The sequence below is a fragment of the Pollicipes pollicipes genome, unplaced genomic scaffold, assembly GCF_011947565.3.
Source record: "Pollicipes pollicipes isolate AB1234 unplaced genomic scaffold, Ppol_2.1 Scaffold_6052;HRSCAF=7182_pilon_pilon_pilon, whole genome shotgun sequence".
Taxonomy (NCBI): Eukaryota; Metazoa; Arthropoda; class Thecostraca; order Pollicipedomorpha; family Pollicipedidae; genus Pollicipes; species Pollicipes pollicipes.
In genome coordinates, this window is record NW_023596805.1 from 10,798,156 (window position 1) to 10,816,815 (window position 18,660).

At 61.2% G+C, this 18,660-nt stretch overlaps 1 protein-coding gene across 1 annotated transcript; it reads right to left on the reverse strand.

The window, feature by feature from the left end:
* Nucleotides 1-523: 523 nt before the first annotated feature.
* Nucleotides 524-16,409, reverse strand: LOC119104779 (long-chain-fatty-acid--CoA ligase 6-like). The gene is made up of 5 exons (XM_037228502.1): nucleotides 16,403-16,409; nucleotides 13,586-13,734; nucleotides 2,099-2,225; nucleotides 1,007-1,120; nucleotides 524-549 (listed from the first exon to the last, which is right to left on the reverse strand). Exons 1-5 carry the CDS (start codon nucleotides 16,407-16,409, stop codon nucleotides 524-526), a joined length of 423 nt encoding a protein of 140 aa, XP_037084397.1.
* Nucleotides 16,410-18,660: the final 2,251 nt, after the last annotated feature.

Consider the following 18,660-nt stretch of genomic DNA (forward strand, 5'->3'; position numbering starts at 1 on the left):
GACGTGGGTCAGTCAGTGGGGACCGCTAACAGACGTGGGTCAGTCGGCGGAGACCGCTAACAGACGGGGGTCGGTCGGCGGGGACCGCTAACAGACGGGGGTCGGTCGGCGGGGACCGCAAACGACCGAGACGCTGCGCCGCCGGGCACATGCCGGGAGTTATCGACACACGACAACAAACAGCGACCATGCCTCTTCTATAAACACACAAACAAACACCACACTGATTGCAGGTCCGCCCGACAAGGGCGTTCACACGCAGCCGTCTGCATGTCGACAGGCTCACACATAACGAGCATGTTCGCTGTCAGTCATCAACACAAACACAACAGCGCTTACAGCTGTCAGATGTCACCACTAAAACAATGCCCATGAATCTCTCGACAATCCGCTCTGGCTAAATCCCGGCCAGCACCCGGGGAAAACCGCAGCCGCCACGACCACAAAACACCGGCGTAGTCCCGGTCGGCACTCCTCGTGCCACACCGGGCGGCGCGGGCCCCACGCGGGCCGGGACAGACAGTCACCGGCGCGCGCTGGACACGCGTACTGGAGACGGGTGGACACACGTACCGTAGGCGCGCGGTTAACACACGTGCCGGAGGCGCGCGCTGGACACACGTACCGGAGGCGCGTGCTGGACACACGTACCGGAGACGGGTGGACACACGTACCGTAGGCGCGCGGTTAACACACGTGCCGGAGGCGCGCGCTGGACACACGTACCGGAGGCGCGTGCTGGACACACGTACCGGAGACGGGTGGACACACGTACCATAGGCGCGCGGTTAACACACGTGCCGGAGGCGCGCGCTGGACACACGTACCGGAGGCGCGTGCTGGACACACGTACCGGAGACGGCTGGACACACGTACCGGAGGCGCGTGCTGGAAACACGTACCGGATGCGCGCGCTGGACACACGTACCGGAGGCGATCGCTGAACACACGTACCGGAAGCGCGTGCTGGACACACGTAACGGAGGCGATCGCTGAACACACGTACCGGAAGCGAGCAGGCCAGCGGCGAAGTTCTTGGCGCGCAGCAGCGACTCGTTGTAGGCCAGCCACTGGTACGGCTTGTCCTTGTCCTCATGCCAGCCCAGGCACGGACCGTTGTCTGCGGGGGACACGTGCGATGTCAGCAGGACAGGACCCACGCGGCCCGTGTCCGGTCGGGAGGTAGGACAGACGCTGGGACGGACGGTTTGTGTGCGGTCGGGGGGGAAACAGACGCTGGGACGGACGGCTTGTGTCCAGATAGGAGGCGGGACAGACGCTGGGACTGCCAGCCTGTGTCCACACGGGAGGTGAGAAAGACGCTGGGACTGACGGTCTGTGTCCAGAAGAGAAGCGGGACAGACGCTGGGACTGACGGCCTGTGTCCAGAAGAGAAGCGGGACAAACGCTGGGACTGCCGGCCTGTGTCCAGACGGGAAGTGGGACAAGTGCCAGGACTGACAGTCTGTGTCCAGACGGGAGGTGGGACAGGAGCTAGACGCTGGGACTGACAGTCTGTGTCCAGACGAGAGGCAGGACGGACGCTGCGACTGACAGTCTGTGTCCAGACGAGAGGCAGGACAGACGCTGCGACTGACAGTCTGTGTCCAGACGAGAGGCAGGATAGACGCTGGGACTGACAGTCTGTGTCCAGACGAGAGGCAGGATAGACGCTGCGACTGACAGTCCGTGTCCAGACGAGAGGCAGGACGGACGCTGCGACTGACAGTCTGTGTCCAGACGAGAGGTAGGACAGACGCTGCGACTGACAGTCTGTGTCCAGACGAGAGGCAGGACAGACGCTGCGACTGACAGGGTAGAAAAGGCGGCGATGCCCAACACATCCACCGCTGAGAATCTGTGAGCACGGACACATCACAACACGCAACAATGAGGTCAGCGTTTGTTCAACGTGCAGCGTGCACTCACAAGTACACAACAGTGCTGACACAAGTGGCGGACGTCAAACGGTCTTGATCACCACGATGACTCAGACATTTAACCCCGTCACATCATGTCGGTACAATCTGCGACCAGATCACTTCGGTAAATCTGCAGCCAGCACAATGATCGCAGGCAGCAGCTGAAGCTCACTCACTGGACAGCTTAGCGCCCCGTCGGAAGGCGTCGAACATGGTTTTGCACGACTCGTCCAGGTACTTGAAGTACTGCCCATCCTTGGCGCCGGCGTACGGTATGCGAGACTTCCTCACGAGCTCGGGCCCCTGCGAACGTGACGGTACCGGTGAGCGGCCGGTGGCGGGGTGTCGCCGTCCGGTCCGTAACCGTGTCGGATACGGTTACGGCGGGATGACGAGGTGCGCGCCACTTCCCACGGCGGTGGCGCTTCGCGTGCTTTCTCGGCCGGACGGGGAGACCGCGGCGGCTGACTTCGTGTAGCGTAGGGGAGATAGCGAAGATCTCCTTAGCCGTGTCCAAGGAGCAACTCTGGACAAAAAGCTTACATACGAGCAACAAACCGATAATAATGCCGACTCGCGTTTTAGGATGCGGCTGACGTGCGACCAACAAGCGGACGATGACGACGACCCATGCTTTAAGATGCGCCGACTTCTAGGTGCACGGTGGCCATGACCAAAAGGAAAATGTCTCGTAGTCGGAAGAGCCCCCCCCCTCCCTTGCGGTTGCCTGCCGCACCACACCGCCTCCGAGGTCATCGTATTTCATAAATAAACAGGGACTCAACAGGCACCACGAATGCAACAAACCGATCACTGCCAAAGCACACCAGCAGATCAAACATCAGCCGACTCCCTGACCAGCGCTGTCGTCACATGAATCAAAGGGCTTGGCCAAAACGTCCTCCGGGAAAATGCGAGCGTATCAGCGTGAGCTGCTGCCATTCAGCAGATGCCGCCTGCGCGCCAGCCGACAACAGCAAGCGGTCGGCAACGGTGGCCGGTCAGCAACAGTGAGCGGTTGCCGACAGTGACGGGTCAGCAACAGTGACCGGCCGGCGAAAGTAACCGGTCTGCAACAGTAACCGGCCTGCAACAGTGACCGGCCGGCAACAGTAGCCGACCGGCAACGGTGACCCGTCACCAACAGTGACCTGTCAGCAACAGTGAGCGATTGGCAACAGCAACCGGCCTGCAACAGTAACCGGCCAGAAACAGTAACCGGTCGGCGGCAGCGCAGGCCGCACCGGACTGGGGGGGCTGACGCCTGCCGACAGGTCACCGGGCGTGGCACGTGGCCGCCAGAACCGGTTGAACCGCCGGCTGGGGGCCAGACCACACGAAACCAGACCAGACCAGACCACACACAGACCAGACCAGACCACACCAGGCCGCGTGCCAACGTCCAGGGACGGTGGTGCTACCGGCGGAGAGGCCAGTCGCGATAGCCAGCAAGCGGACAGCAGGGACAGGGACCGAGGCCAGCAGCGAGGGCCAGCACACGGACAGCAGGGACAGGGACGGAGGCTAGCAGCGAGGGCCAGCACACGGACAGCAGGGACAAGGACAAGGGCCAGCAGCGAGGGCCAGCACGTGGACAGCAGGGACAGAGACAGATAACCCCACGTCCGTGAGCGCCCGCAAACTCATCCGCAGGCGTCACAATCGAATTAGATGCGTCGTTTCACCGGCCCGAGTAACCACGCGGTTGACAGGCCCCTGCTCCCACAACGTACGCTCTGTGTCTCGCAAACCGACAACCCCCGGATCTCAGTGTTCCGCACAACAGACAGGCTGCAGCTACCAAACAGAACGACGGAATCAGAGTGGCATGGCCGCGTGACCCGCCCTCTCACCTCAGCTTTCCCCTCGGTTCGCTGGCGGTCGGAGCCAGACCTCGGCCGCCGGGAGTCACCGCCGCCGCCGCCGCCGCCGCCGCCGGTGGCGCGGCCGCCGCCGGCTCTAACCCCAGGAATGCCGCCCGGCCGAGCGGTAGCGCCAACGGCTCACCGGCCGCCAGGAATGCAGCCATGACCGCGGACGGCGCCGGCTCCGGCGCCGGCTCCGGCTACGGCTCCGGCGCTCGCGCGGGCGCGGGCTCGGGCTCGGACTCGGACTCGGACTCGGACTCGGACTCGGTCTCGGTCTCGGTCTCGGTCTCGGTCTCGGGCTCGGGCTCGGGCTTGGGCCCGGGCTCCCTCCACGGCCGCTGAGCAAACATCCTGGCTCTGCTCTGTTATCAATAAATATACGAGACCTACTGCTGTAGGATGGTGCTAGATTCTTAAGTTATTTCTATGCAAATCATACTGGTCTGAAATAGAACTCTAAATATAAGCAAATTTCCAAGTTAACAGCGATTTGTGAGTTATAATCCTGGTGTGTCACCTTCAGCAGTCACCGACTCGACGCACCCCTAACATGGGCGACGCTTGACGGACCGTTCGGCGCCCTTGAAGTCAACCGACGTGTGATTCGGTGGCCCACCGGCGCCGCCAGCTCCTACAATCCCTGGCTAGACGGGCTTCAGCCGGCAACAGCACAGCCCACCTTAGTCGTTAAGGTTGACAAGGTACATCACGCGGCCTCATCCTTTGCGCTAGCCGAATTGACGCACGCGCCCAGCCGGCTCGCCGGCGCGCCTGACTCAATAGTGCCGGTGTGTGGCGGCGCGCTCCATTGACCCAACCCGTGCCCGGCCCTGCCCTGCCGTCTTACTACGCAGCGCCGGACTCGACGGTCGATACGGCCGCCGGCCGAACCCCAGCTCCACCCCCGGCCATCGCTGGGGCGGACGGGGTACGCTGGCATGACAGCCCCGCAGAATGAGCAGGCTTCTCAACACGCCCACTTCGACGGAAGTTGGCGTGGCCCCTGGCAATGCCACATTGACCAGCGCCGCCCTTGGAGCAGCACAGCCGGCCGCCACGGGGGCCGGTTCCGGCCGTGGGCCGGCTCCTTTCCCGCGGGGACGTCCGGACCGGGGCCTCGGCGTCCGGTCGACGGCCGAGCGGTCGGCGATAGTGGCAGGGCTGGCCCGCAACGGGCGGCCGTGGCGTGACTGGCGTCGACCAATCAGCGCGCGCCACAGCCGGCCGCGCCGCCGCCGGCAGCTGACGCGGACGCCGGCGCCCCAGGCGCCGGCTGGAGCCGCCCGGCCACGTGGACGCGGCGTCTGGGCGCGTCACGGGCACGCTGGCGCTCGGCAGCGCCCGGCGGCCGTAGTAAACACAACGGAGTAGATCAGGTGCATCGGCCTGCGTAGGCGGCTCGCATCCATGGATCGACGGACAGCACGTGGTGGGTGTGGCAGGAAGCACCTGGGATCGAGGGAACGCTTCCGCCGCAGCGTCACGCCAGTCCGGCATCTCTGACGAACAACACGAGCTCCGGCGGCGAAACGGGTTGAACCCACTGCGCCCCCTAATCGAAGCTTTGGCCAACGAATTGGCGGAAGACGCGCCCACCGAGCGCCGCCCAAGACCAACAGGCAGCGCTGGTGCCGCGGGCCGAGCCGCCGAGCCCGGCGCGCCGGGCGTCTATCGCGAGCTGCCAAAGGTATGGCGGTCACCTGCTGAGCAGGGTCCGACGCCGCCAGCTGGCACAGCCGCCGCGGCCGGGCCTCCACCGCCGACCGGCCCCAGCGCAGCTCGCGACGGCGGCGCCACGGCCGGTGTCGCGGCAGCGGGCAGGCGCCGGCTGGAAAATCACGACTGCCGTGGGTGATCACGCTCCCCGTACCTTCCCGACAAGATCCGAACGGCGGTTCGTGGTGCTGAGCTCAGTGATCATACGTAATGATGATGATAGCGCTTATATATATATATATATATATATATATATATATATATATAATGTTTGCCAATCAAATGCGTCAGTATGGGTAACTTCGTCACACATGCGCGCAAGGGCATAAGCGGGCGCCGGCACTTCCGCTAAACACGTGCGCACGGACGCGCGTCAACACGCGCGCGAGCTCGCGTTCTCTTGCGCACACCGACGTTCTCTGCTGCGGGGGGGGCCTTCTTCGCCGGGGGCGTGTTGTGCGTGCGGACGTGCGTGCCCCCGCGTCGCCGCAGTGTCGCCGCCAGCGCGCCACATTCCTCCGTCAGCAGCCGCTGATCAGGCGGGCTAAACTGAGCTGGCCTGCGTCACAGGCGGCCCCTCAGCCGCCCGCCGGACAGGAATAGACGCCCTCGGCCGGTCGGCGGCACTCGTTTGAATCGGGCGCCAGGTGGCGGCCGGGCCCGCGGGCCGTCCCGGGACTGTCCCGGCACCGTCCCGTGGGCGTCCCGGGACGGTGGTGCGTCCCGAAACCCGTTCCGGCGCAGCCCACCGCCGGGGCAGCCGGCAGCGGGTCTCGGGGAAGCACCGTCGCTCCATATGGCTCAACACCGCCAGAGGGGTAGGCGGCCATACCGAGCGTAGACGCGTGCGCACCGACGTCCCACCCGGTACTGTGGCCAGCCTGTCGTCCTGGACGGGCTGACCCGTCTGGTAAGGGCATTATGTCATCGGGATCCGCCTCAGCCGGGTCACACTCCCGGGGATCTTCGCCCCATCACTCCAAGCAGGCAGCAGGACCTTGGGATCTTCGCCTCACCACTGCACGCAGACAGCAGGACCTCCGTATCAGGAGGCATCGGGACATTCAGTTCCGCCAGACGCCGGGACATTCAGTCCCGCCAGACGCCGGGTCATTCAGTCTCGCCAGGCGCTGGGTCGGCCAGTCCCGCCACGCGCCTGGACATTCATGATTGTCCCGGCCAGACGCCGGGACAATCGGTCCCGCCAGACGCCGGGTCATTCAGTCCCGGTCACCGCGACCCTGACCCAAGGCCGTCAGAAGCCAAGCCCTCCTCGAGGAGCGCGCCAACGTCGCCAGCGATGCTGGCAACCCGGGCCAGCCGCTGTCACCCGGAGGACATTAAAGCCTCGGCATGGCGTCACGGCTGGCTCGTGCACGCGCCGAGCGTCAACAAACATAAGGTGAGGCACGCGGCGGCTAAAATACCGGCCGATGGCCGACCCGGCCGGAGGCCACGCCAAACTGCATAACCAAGATAGCCGCGCCGGCTGGCGACCGGCTGGCGGCCCGGCCCCGGCGCCAGCCCGGCCCCAGATTGGTACCAGCCGTGAATCAGACGGCGGCGCCGGTGACTGCGGCACCTCTGAAGATCGGTACCAGCTGCGAATCAGACGGCGGCGTCGGTGACTGCGGCACCTCTGAAGATCGGTACCAGCTGTGAACCAGACGGCGGCGCCGGTGACTGCGGCACCTCTGAATGAGATGGGGTTCGAACCAGGTCGGCTCGGTTTACCACCGAGCGTCGTCTATCATGCTCTTTGAGACGTCAGTCGTCACAACAAAACTCTCTCCCTGTGTCAGCGATTGACAACTTCCGTCGCGACACCGGCAACACATTGGCGATGCCCCAATGGCGCACACCACAGGCGCTCACACGATACGACGCGAGGAGGGACCGGGGGAACAGCGCCGATGGGGAAGCCCGCTCATAACCGCCGGTATCGATCATCGTCCCACCGGCACGGCCAGCAGCCTGCGCCCCGCCGCCTTCGCCGCGGCGGGCCGGCCGGCGCCCTGGCGACGCGTCACCGTACCCGCTTGGCGGCAGGCTCTGGTCGTCAACGTCGACGGGCGGCACCACCGGCCGGTGTCCCATAATGCTGCACATGCTGGAGCGCGCGCCGCTACCCCCTGCCTCCGTCGGCACGTTGATCACCCGAGCGGCGGCTGGCCGGCGACTGGCGGCGGCGGCGCGGCGGCGCGCCACGTAACCCCCCCGGCCGGACGGCGCACGCCACGCCACGTCAGCGACAGGCGGCCCCGCACTGAGCCGGGCGCGGTCCAGGGGAGAGAGGGCAGCTGGGCACCTGAGGCGCAGGGAGGCTCCAGAGCACCAGAGAGGGTTCGGGGCGGGAAGGGACGATCCTCAGAGAAAGGCTCTGCATGTTGTGAAATCGAGGACACTATTCGGGGCACAGGAGTCCCTGCAGGGGCAGCGACACGACCATTGGATGGGATGGGACCCAAGCGAAGAGGTGACGATAGGGGACGGTTCATCTCCACTTCTTCTCACCTTCCTCTTATATACCGGGCTTCTCAACCGGTCTTGTATGCCAGAACATTCAAGAGCGGAAATACGTAGCATTACAGACTGAGTACGTTGGCATTTAAGAACCACTTACGATATGGCTTTGTGTCAGACTTGAACAACCGGGACTTCAGCAAAGGAGGTCCAAGATAGCAAACCGCGACACTTAAAGATGCGTTGTACCCACAGCTGTATGGTCAGCACGGGTTTCCCCACATACAGATCGCTCGCCAGCCCCATCCTACAGCAGATGGTGCCCCGTTCTCGGCCCCGAACATCGGCCCTCCTGACCACATGCCACCGCCACAAGCGTACGGCGCGGGCCTGTGACGTGGCCGCACGGGCTTCCTTGCCTGATGCCGTGAGCTTCGCGTGGGAGATCGCACTTTGCAAAGTCGCCATGGGACTGCAGCCCGTATGGCTCGGCGAGACGAGCCGAGACAAGAGCTGCGCTCCAAGCCGAGCACGACGGCGGCTATCAAGCCGGCACTCAAACGGTTCGCGGCCATGACTTGCTCAACAAACCGGCGGCCGGCAACGACTGCTCTGCTAACAGCAACAGATCACGCCGAATGATGAAAGATGACGACCACTTGCGCTTGTGTGAACTGACAACCAAGGATTTTGGCGTGGTGAGCTATGATTTTTCCAGTTGATTAAGTTCTCCGGTTAAAGCTTGACAAAGAACACACGTGATCCACTGCGGTATATTGGACGTCAGCAAGGCCTGGCAGACATTGATGAACGAGTATGTCCACACGAATCCGTCTCACCGCTTCCAAATGACCCGCAGCCTTCCTCAAAATACGACGGTCGCCATGTCCACTTACGACCCAGAACCGCGAAAAACGGCCACCAAGTTTGATCACTACGACGTTCACATAACTTTTATAACAACGTACAATATCGGCCAAAACTTTCGCCCATCGGAGCCTTCACAAGTTGCCAGCATCGTGTCGACACTGGAAAGCCCGTGTCGCCGGCTGTGCACCGCGCACTCTCCCCAGCTACTCTCTCAGATCTGACAGCGCCCAAGGGGGCGAGAGAGCGTCGGTGGTCTGAGTCCATTTTCAGGCCCTGACGGGCGCCACGACACGTTTCAATTCGCGCCTCGGCCGCAGCAACGGGCGATACCCCCACTGTTGGTGTGAACCGATCAAAACAGTCGCTGGCCCTCATTTCTCTGCCCGATCGGTACCATGGGTTCGAGGCCGACCGCTTCGGTGATCCGGTGCCGGACGCGTTCTATCCCCCGTCCGTGACAGCCGCGCTAAAGATAGGGTCGCCAACTGCGTGCAACGTCCCCCCACCCACCCCCACCCCCAGCCGGCGGCGGAGGCGCGGGCCCCAGCTGCGTACGGGGGCGGCCGGTCGATATCCCCAGCACAAACCGGGGCAGGGTCGGTGGCGGGTGGCGCATCAGGAGAGAGTCGCGTCGTCATCAGCCGGCCAGCATGGCGGCCAGTGACGCACGCAGCCTGAGTGCAGACGACCGGAGAGCCAGCCGAGCCGACCGTCACTGGCGTCGGTCGGAGGCGGCCGACACCGGCGCGCGGCCGGCAGTGGCTCAGAACACGCCCGCCGCAGGTTCACACTTCGACTCGCTCCAGCCGACTGGGGACGCAGCTCCCGACGGCGCTTCCCCAGCAATCCACCGCGTCCAGCAGCAGATGCTTTCTTCAGTAATATTTTCAAGCATATTCCCAAACAGATGTTCTCTTCCGTTTGTTCAGAGCAAGCTGCACGCGATGTCGCTTAATTTTTGGAACGATACACTGATGTCATACTGGATTTACACCTATCACGTCTTGGTTGGTACCTCGTGACTGCCGCTGGGCGCCGAGCGCGTACGTGACGCGGCAAATCTGATAGACGGTGACGGGGAACAAGTCACCGTGTTGTTATTCAGCTTCACGGGCCGAATAATAGTCACATGACGCCCACAAAGATCCTTCTGATTTGTCTGCCAATGATATTTTTAGTCAATGATGTTTCTGGGAGTAAACAAAAACACGAGCCTTAAGACCTGCCTCAAGGATTGGTCGACCGCGACAGGTAACATTACTACCTAAGCTCCAGTATCGGTATTTCGTCTAAGGTCCGTCCGGAACTGGCTTAGGAACTGGCTTAGAAGTCTTAACCACCAAGGCGGCCGCGTCAAGCCGGATCGGGATGTCCACAAAATCCAATCACCGCAAAATCCTGACGTCAAATCCAAGACGACGAAAGAAAGCGGCGGGCCATTCCCTCGTCAACTGAAATCGGACCGAGGCGGCTCAAACCGAACCCGACCGTACGACCATTACAACGCCGCGACTCGGGTGCACATGTCCCAGCCGTGCGCCAGATCAGCCGCAGGCCGGGCCAGCCCGGTGCGCGTGATGCTGCATCGATCGCGGCAGCCGCGTGCCGTTTACCGGATGGTACGCTCGACCCCGCCAGACCACCATCACGCCACGATCGCGCCACGCGGTGACGCAGCGGCGGCGCCCCGACGGCGCCCCCGACGGCGCCACGGCGGACGGAGCGGTCCGCGTCCGCACAAGAGACAGGAGCCAGCGCGGTCAGAGCCGGCTCCCGCGGGAATGTCCGCTGATCGGATCCAGCCGCGTTCGGCCCGCCCCGCCGGGACGTAGTACTACAACAGGGTACGTAGTACCCCCCCCCCCCCACACACACACACCCTCGAGCTAACACTTCGCGTCTCACAGTAAGGCCACTGAGGCTTGGATTTGGCGGTAATTCAGGTCAGAGCCGCTGTTAGGACGGCACGTCTGGCGTCACTTTACGTGACAGCCGGCGCGACGGCGGAAGCCGGCATGAATCACGCGCCCCACTTCGCACTCCTCGTTTTTTGGCGTTCCGCGTGGGCGTCATGCCGACACTGTCCGCCGTGCATTCCCGACCGCAGCGCTAGCAGACCAGTGACGTCACAGACAGCACGTGCTGCCGCCCGGGGGCGAAGCGGTGTCGGGACCCAGAGTCCGGGTCTGCAGGGGAGGCTCCGGCCGTGACCAGCGGTGGCCCGCTGCGCCACGCGGCGCAGCCGCGAGTTAGTATTTTCAGCGTGGCGTTTCTGGCACGTCACGTGGCCGACCAGGTCAGCAGGATGGCGAGGGCCGGCGCCGCCGGGTGTCACACGGCGTTCGCGGCGGTCATGTGATGTCCAGACGCGCCGCCCGCGGTCCGGCGGATCACGCAGCATCGCGTGGCGTCCCGGTAGCTCAGATAAACGCAGGCAGGCCACGTGCGTCGGCGGCGAGCCGGGCCTGGAGGCGTGTCAGCGCCCGGCCCCCGCCTGAAGACCACCGCCGGCAGGCAGCTGACCGGACCCGCCCCCTGACGGGCTCCACCGGTGACGGCTTCGTCAGCCCCGCGTGCTGCCGTGCAGGCTTCTTCGAGCGTCATCGCCGAACAAACCGGTGACGAGTTTCCCGCAACGGTTCCAGGGGTAAACGCGTTCACAAAATCGCAACGGAATCCTCTTAAGAGCGGAATGTTAGTGCGCAATATGATGTATGTCTTTGAATCAGTTAAGGCACTAGGTTGTTGATATTCAACGCTCACCCTGTCTAATTCAATGATTCCACTATCATTGTAGGCTATCCTTTTCGTCTACGTTGAATTCCTCACGGCAAATCAGTTCCCGAACAATACGAAACATTTACTTTTTACTGCGTCCGAGTCAGACACTATACCTAATACCCAGAGACACATAACATAATAGTATGAATGTATAGCGCACAAAGACGCTCTGGCTAAGAGGAACAGCGGCCGGCTCTGATTGGCCGACATGCGTCACCGGACGCCGTGCGTTGTGCACTGCTCACCACCGAACCTACGCTACACTTCCTTGCAATCGTATTTGCCCACGGCACGCATTGCGCCGTCAGGTCCGCTCCCGCGGGTCGGTCGCTTCCGGCATCCGAGCGGACGTCCGCATACCACTCAACGCTGGTTCGGAGGAACGGCGACTGACGAAGGCACCGTCCATACAAGTCGTTCACGCAATTGAGTACCGTCGCCAATTCGTTACCGAGGAGAACAGACGGATGTTCGATAGTCGCACTGCCATTGGACGGAATCTTCCAACGGCGTACAACGATATTCGTCGGACGGGCTTTTGTACAGCAGGACGCGAGGAACTGACACTGATTTGCGAACAGTTTTGATATTGCGTTGTTTTAGGGCCTTGGATATTACAGGCACTTTGTTGCAAACGCACGTGACAAACAACTTGGCAGCGTTCCCCGTTGGATCATTTTCCGTCCCTTCTTGTTTTCGTTCGACGGCGAAATCTGTTGCCGATTTATTTTGGGACTGTATGACGTCACACCCACGATTGCGCAAGAATGACGTAAGGACACGTTGCCCAGGCAACGCCAGCGCTGTTTGATGAAAATGCGCGTTGCGTGCTGAGTCATCGTACGGAACTACGCAGTTAGCTGCGTCATCCTACAATGGCCCGCGACCATGGAAGCGCGCAGCTATGACGCAGCGTGGTGTGATATATGACGTCATCAGCTGCGTAAGTCCGTAAGAAGTGTGCTGGTGATAATTTTCAGCGGGACCATATTGTTTTCACTTTTCGAGTCAAGAACGACACAATTGCATCACAAAGCTTCGACCTTTGTTGTATCACGTGGTGGAGTGGCATAGAATAAGATCTGCAAACCTATGCAAGATTGTCTAGGGTGCCGCGAGCATCCCAGACAAAAGCGAGGACTTCACACAGAATGCAACACCACGGAGTCGGTCTGCTACAGGGATTCCGACCACCCGTAACACCTGAACGGACGGAGCGATAACCCCGGTCACCATCATGGGGCGACTTTTGCTGTCCTGTTTGCGTATTCATTACGGGACACAAAAACGTCATTAGTGGAAAAAATATGCTGCAAAATCACTCAATGAGCAGTTTTCTCGCTGGGCTGCTAGGTCCGCGAAAAACGTCACTACTCGTAGGAGCTCATGTCTGCCCTATTGTTTATGGGCACTGTACGCCCATTTGTGCGATTACCCCTCCCCCCAATTTTGCTTGTAGAAGGCTTGTTTTTACCTTCTCACTCCAAATGTCGTTTTCATTGCAGGTTTTTTCCTAGATGCCAGTCTCCCCCATCCAATCCTGATTGTCACCGCCATCTCAGAGTCGTGATCACGCCCACGCACAAGAAATGCGAACAGCCTGTTCGCAATACGTCATCTGTATGCAATAGTTGCCTGGGAGCAGAGTAAGAACACTTTCCTTATTTGGTAGCTTTGCAACACATCTTTGTCAGATGACATTTTTTACATCTTTCGGGATCAACATGCGTCCAGTCCAGCATTCCCCGCCCGTCCCGTCCGCTGGACCGCGGGCGTGACCGGGGTCTGCTGGGGCCGGGCCGGTCCCGTCCGCCGGACCGCGGGCGTGACCGGGGTCAGCTGGGCCCGGCCCGGTCCCGTCCGCCGGACCGCGGCGCGACCGGGGTCAGCTGGGGCCGGCCCGGTCCGCGCGGCTGGAGCGGCTGAGCGGCCGCTCGGCCCGGCAGGGTGTCGGGCGCGCCTCACCTCTGCCGCCTGCAGCTCCAGGTCCACCAGAGGCGTGAGCGGGGTCGGCTGGTGCGAGTAGTAGTAGGTGGCGGCGGCGGCCACGGCGGTCAGCGCCACCGCGCCGCTGGCGCCGCCTATCGGCTCCAGGTACTGGTCCATCAGCGCCACTGTGAATACCGGGCACAGTCACACGCTGTGGACACCGAAGTCCGCCCCGCCGCTAGCGCCGCCTACCGGCGTTCTCAGCGCCACCTATGGCGCCTATAAGCGCCACTCTCAAACACGGGGCGGAGGGGGGGGGGAGGGGGGTACAGCCTCACGTTCGGTTGCTCACACGCCGGTTACATACTGAACAGCACACACGTCAGTTACATGCTGAACACATCGACCAGGGACCACACCGCACACAAACGGCGGTTTGGCGTCACCCGCGCCAGCCAGCACGCACTAAGCGGTTCGTGCTTCTTCGATCGGCCCGCAGCGGGCAATGCAGTCATACGGGGGGGGGGGGGGGGGGGGCACGAGCGGACTGATCCACGCACGCGGGCCAAGATTATCGGTATAATAGCCGCGTCGTGCGTTGGTGCCAAAACCAGGAAACGCGCCGGCAGAACCCAGCCCGTAAGTATTGATGTGCTTCACCGTGATCATAACACATTTCCAAACGGTAATTCACTTTGATTGTCCCGTACCAAAACATTGCAGGACGTAGGTCGGGAACGGGGCACTGCGAAGTTCATCCCCTCTGGTGGAGAGTTTTCCTGGAACCCGAGGCCGGGTCCCACATCACGCGCCGACCTTCGTAACGCTAGAGGCCGTCTACACACGCCTAGCGCAGGTGCCTGCATCAACGGTCCTCCCCATTCCGGAACCTCTGGGCGGCTGGCTCGAGGCCTGAACGAGGACAAACCTCGTTACTAGCGCCATCGATTTCTGCCGTTCGCCGCGAGTTCACTTTCGAAGTCTGATTTGGTTGTGGCGTGCCCGGCTGCGGCCGATCTGTGCTGCGTCGAGGCCGGGTCACATCAGCCCGCCCGCCCCCTCCCCCTCCCACGACAGGCGGACCAAATGATTTGGGCGCTCGCTGTAATGAGCGCGGCAGTGGCACGCTTTACGAACGAACGAGATGGATGTGGGGATGAGGGATTGGGGGATGGGTGGGGATATGGCGCATCCCAGGGCGCCCCAGGCCCACTTCGCACATGGACATTTGCCGCACTGTCGTCCCACCAAGACTCCCTTTGCCAAGAAGCCAGGACACAAAAGGCCCGACAAAACATACGTAAAGCGGCGCCCTCAAGCCCCGATGAATGAACGATGCAAAACCCAGACAGAGAAACATCCTAAGCCCAGATAGACAGCATTCCTAGCCGGCATCGAGGAACAGTTCTAAGCCCGGGCAGAAGGCGTTCCAAGTCCATGTGGAGGGGCGTCCGCCAGTCCCAGGCGGGCCCACATCCCAAGCTTACACAGAAAGGCGCAAGCCTAGGCGGAGGGATGCCCCAGACTCAGGAAGGGTGGCACTCAATGTAATGTTAGGGGAGCGGTCCAATGCCCCGACAGAGTGGAGCACAAGCCGCTGAAAATGAACACCCTCAATCCTTTGGGAAGACGGGTCCACCAACCCTGGGTACAAAAGCACCTGCCCTCCTTCCCCCCCCCCCCCCCCCCCCAACTAAGCCTAGCAGAGGCGCTCCAGAATTCCTGTAGAGGGTCACCCATAGAACATGAAGCGGAGGAGCGCCGCAGGTCGATACGGAAGTATACGCAAGCCTACAGACGATACATGGGAGTCCATGAGCGTACCTGCAGATCCCCCCCCCCCCCCCTCTTCCCAAGTCCCAGAACAGATGTACTTTTTAACACGCCCCGGGTGGCCGGCTAGATACCTTTCGCTTGGGTGGGGGTCAATTTGAGCCCCCTCCTCCCTGAGATCTCGGGAACTAGAGAGCTAGAGACCACCAAACTTACAGGGTAATGTTGACCTGTACGTGAACCCACTTAGGTCAAATTTGGGGTTCCTGGGTCATGACCTTCGGGTCAAATAAGGTCAAACAACGTCAAATTTCAGGTTGGTCTCCAAAGTGCCCCCAGAACCTAGCTAACTGTTTCCTAAGCAAACGGTCACACGCTCAGTAAAGGTCATTGACCTTATTTCAACCTTCTGAAGGTCATGGTGACCAAAATCATACAAGACTGCTCTGAGTTTTGCATTTGAACAAGCGATAGCAATTACGCTAGGCGGTATATCTCTAAAATAAAATGTGGACCTGGGTCATTTTAGGTCAATGACCTATTATAAACCTCTAAGAAGTCCATGGCAGAATGTATAATGCGGTTCCTGCCATCAAACAATTAGAAATGAGCACCAAAAACTAACCCCACACGCAAGCCCTATAGCAGTAAAACAGGTGGTTTTGACCTTGGTCTTACCTTCATACCTGACCTTAGATCAACGTTACTTGTTCATTCAATATTGGTGCTGCCTAAGAAAGCATCTCAGAGATGGATGGCTTCGTCTAACACTTCCGTTGTTTCATCAATTGAACGATTCCCTAGAAATTGACTTCGCTGAAACCATGGCCTGAGTTTGACCGGCCATAGGATAACCGACCTTACAAGCACACCTACATTTTTCTAACCAAACGATCCCGCTATTGAATTCTCTACAACTATGCAAAATTTGGCGCGGAATGCGCCGCCCCGTTCGAAACCATTCTGGAAAAACCTCCGGGGGGGGGTCAACTTGGGCCCCCTCCACCCGGGCGCGTGTTAATCTGCACGGGGGGGGGGGGGGGGTGCGTACATGTTGAGAGATGAGCATTCCGAGCCTACGAGGCATCGTGACTTCAAGGTCTACGCGAATCCACGCTCAGACTTATCTAGGCACCCCAAACACTCGTACAGGTGCGCCCGCAGGTCTGGGTGCAGGAGTGTCCCCGAGCCTACGTGTAGGGGCGCCCTCCAATCCTAGGTGCAGGGGTGCCCCCAACTAAGTGCAGGGGCACTACAAACAAGCAGCAAATCAAATCGACAAGCATACCGAGCCGGCTAGGCCTTTCTGGTGCCTGGGCACACACGGGACATATCAACACCTAATGAAGGGTCTCGCAATGTCCAAACAACTGAGGGCGAGGTCAAGTTCAAGGTGAGGCCTGACAGCACTCCGATGAGGGACGCTTGTACATGTCTAGTGATACACACGGATACCACGGCAATGCCTCTGATAAATTGAAGGCGGGTGGAGATGTCCCCCAAAACAACGCAGAAGTATTCCACTTGTATGTGTGTCAAGGGTTCAGTGGAAGTGGATCATTACATCGTGTTTTTAAGTAGTTAGTTCACCTAACTGGACAAGGTCAAGAACGCTCTACGTTATTCGACCAGCAAACAGCGTCGATAAGCAACACCAGAATTCACCACGCAAAACTCCCCGTTCCACTCACGACAGTCTGACACAATATTCTTCTAGCTAAGTGCAAGTGCTCAAAATTCGATCAAATGGTCGCACGGTTGAGCAAATCCATTTACAGAAGCCATTGATGTCGTCATCGTTGTCGTGATCACCTGGCGTCAGAAGCTGGGTGCCGGAGACCACGCGGACGCACAAATTATCAGCCGTGCTGAGGATGTCAATCCTGGCGTACCGACATTCCAAAATGGCACATATTCGGGGCATACAGCGGGCACTTGCCGTTAGATACCACCGGGCATCCCGGCACGGTATGAGGATATCGCCGTCATAGCAGTCACCAGGTTAGTCTCCGCATTTATGTGCGGAGTATGACACTGCCTTCCCACGGGCGCACCTGTGCAGTGGAGCGACGGGGCGCTCGCCGGACGGGAAGGAGGCTGTTCGACCACACAGGGCGTACCTGTACAGTGGAGCGACGGGACGCTCGCCGGGCGGGAAGGAGGCTGTTCGACCACACAGGGCGTACCTGTACAGTAGAGCGACGGGACGCTCCCGGGTGGGAAGGAGGCTCTTCCACCACAGGGCGCACATGCACAGTGGAGCGACAGGACGCTCGCCAGGCGGGAAGGAGGCTGTTCGACCACACAGGGCGCACCTGCACAGTGGAGCGACGGGACGCCCGCCGGGCGGGAAGGAGGCTGTTCGACCACACAGGGCGCACCTGTACAGTGGAGCGACGGGACGCCCGCCGGACGGGAAGGAGGCTGTTCGACCACACAGGGCGCACCTGTACAGTGGAGCGACGGGACGCTCCCGGGTGGGAAGGAGGCTCTTCCACCACACACTGACCCCCGTCCACGGCCTCCCACAGGCCGACGCACACCGGAAGGACCGAGAGAACGCGTCGTATCCGTCCCACGCCCGCCGCAGCGACCGCACTCCGCAGCTGTGGCTGCGTCTGGCCCGCTGACCGGGCGGCTTGCGGTCATCCGTCGCCGCTGACCGGCGCGGCCGGGTGCCGTACCGGCCTGCCCGGTCGACACCGCGACCGCAGCCTAACCGGCTCCGCTGCCGCCGCTGCCGGAGCCGGTCAGACCGCCCGCCCGGGCCGGCGATCGCGCAGACGGGTCGCCGCCGCCCGCCGCCGGCCCACCGAAACACGGCCGGGCGCACGTGCACGACTGGCGGCGCCCCCTAGCGGAGGCTCGCCGGCGACCATCGTCTGGCGGCGTTTACGACGCCGCGGCCAAACCAGGCATGTTAAGTTACATTCCGGGCTCTGACAGATCTGAATGGCGAAGAAACAGATCCGAGCTGAAGCAGTACGCCCTACTTGCCTTAGCATGTCAACTGCTGTTCCGACACGGCCCGCACGATCTGCACGCCTTTCTGCGCACGCTCTATGGCACCGATCCAGCGCTGATGTCCAGCTAGTCCGTGCCCAGTCAGGCGGCCCAGTCGGCCAGTTCGTGACATGGCAGCGATCCAGTCCTGAACCCCAGTCATTCGGTGCCTGCATCGACTGTGAGGGATGCAAACGTCACAGGCTCCCACCGGGACGTGGTCTCTATTTTGGGCACCGACACGTGCAGGTGTATTTGGCGTTGAGCTGCTGCTGTTCCCTTCCGCTTTATGTACTATGGCAGATACTGAAATTACAATATTGTATGCCCAAGCC

What these genes read in the sequence shown, in the direction of transcription:
- LOC119104779 (XM_037228502.1), bottom strand. An exon ending in TGGAGCTGCAGGCGGCAGAG is followed by an intron (nt 2,226 to 13,585) that starts GTGAGGCGCGCC and finishes TCACGTTCGCAG; the next exon opens with GGGCCCGAGCTCGTGAGGAA. An exon ending in ACGGGGCGCTAAGCTGTCCA is followed by an intron (nt 1,121 to 2,098) that starts GTGAGTGAGCTT and finishes TGTCCCCCGCAG; the next exon opens with ACAACGGTCCGTGCCTGGGC.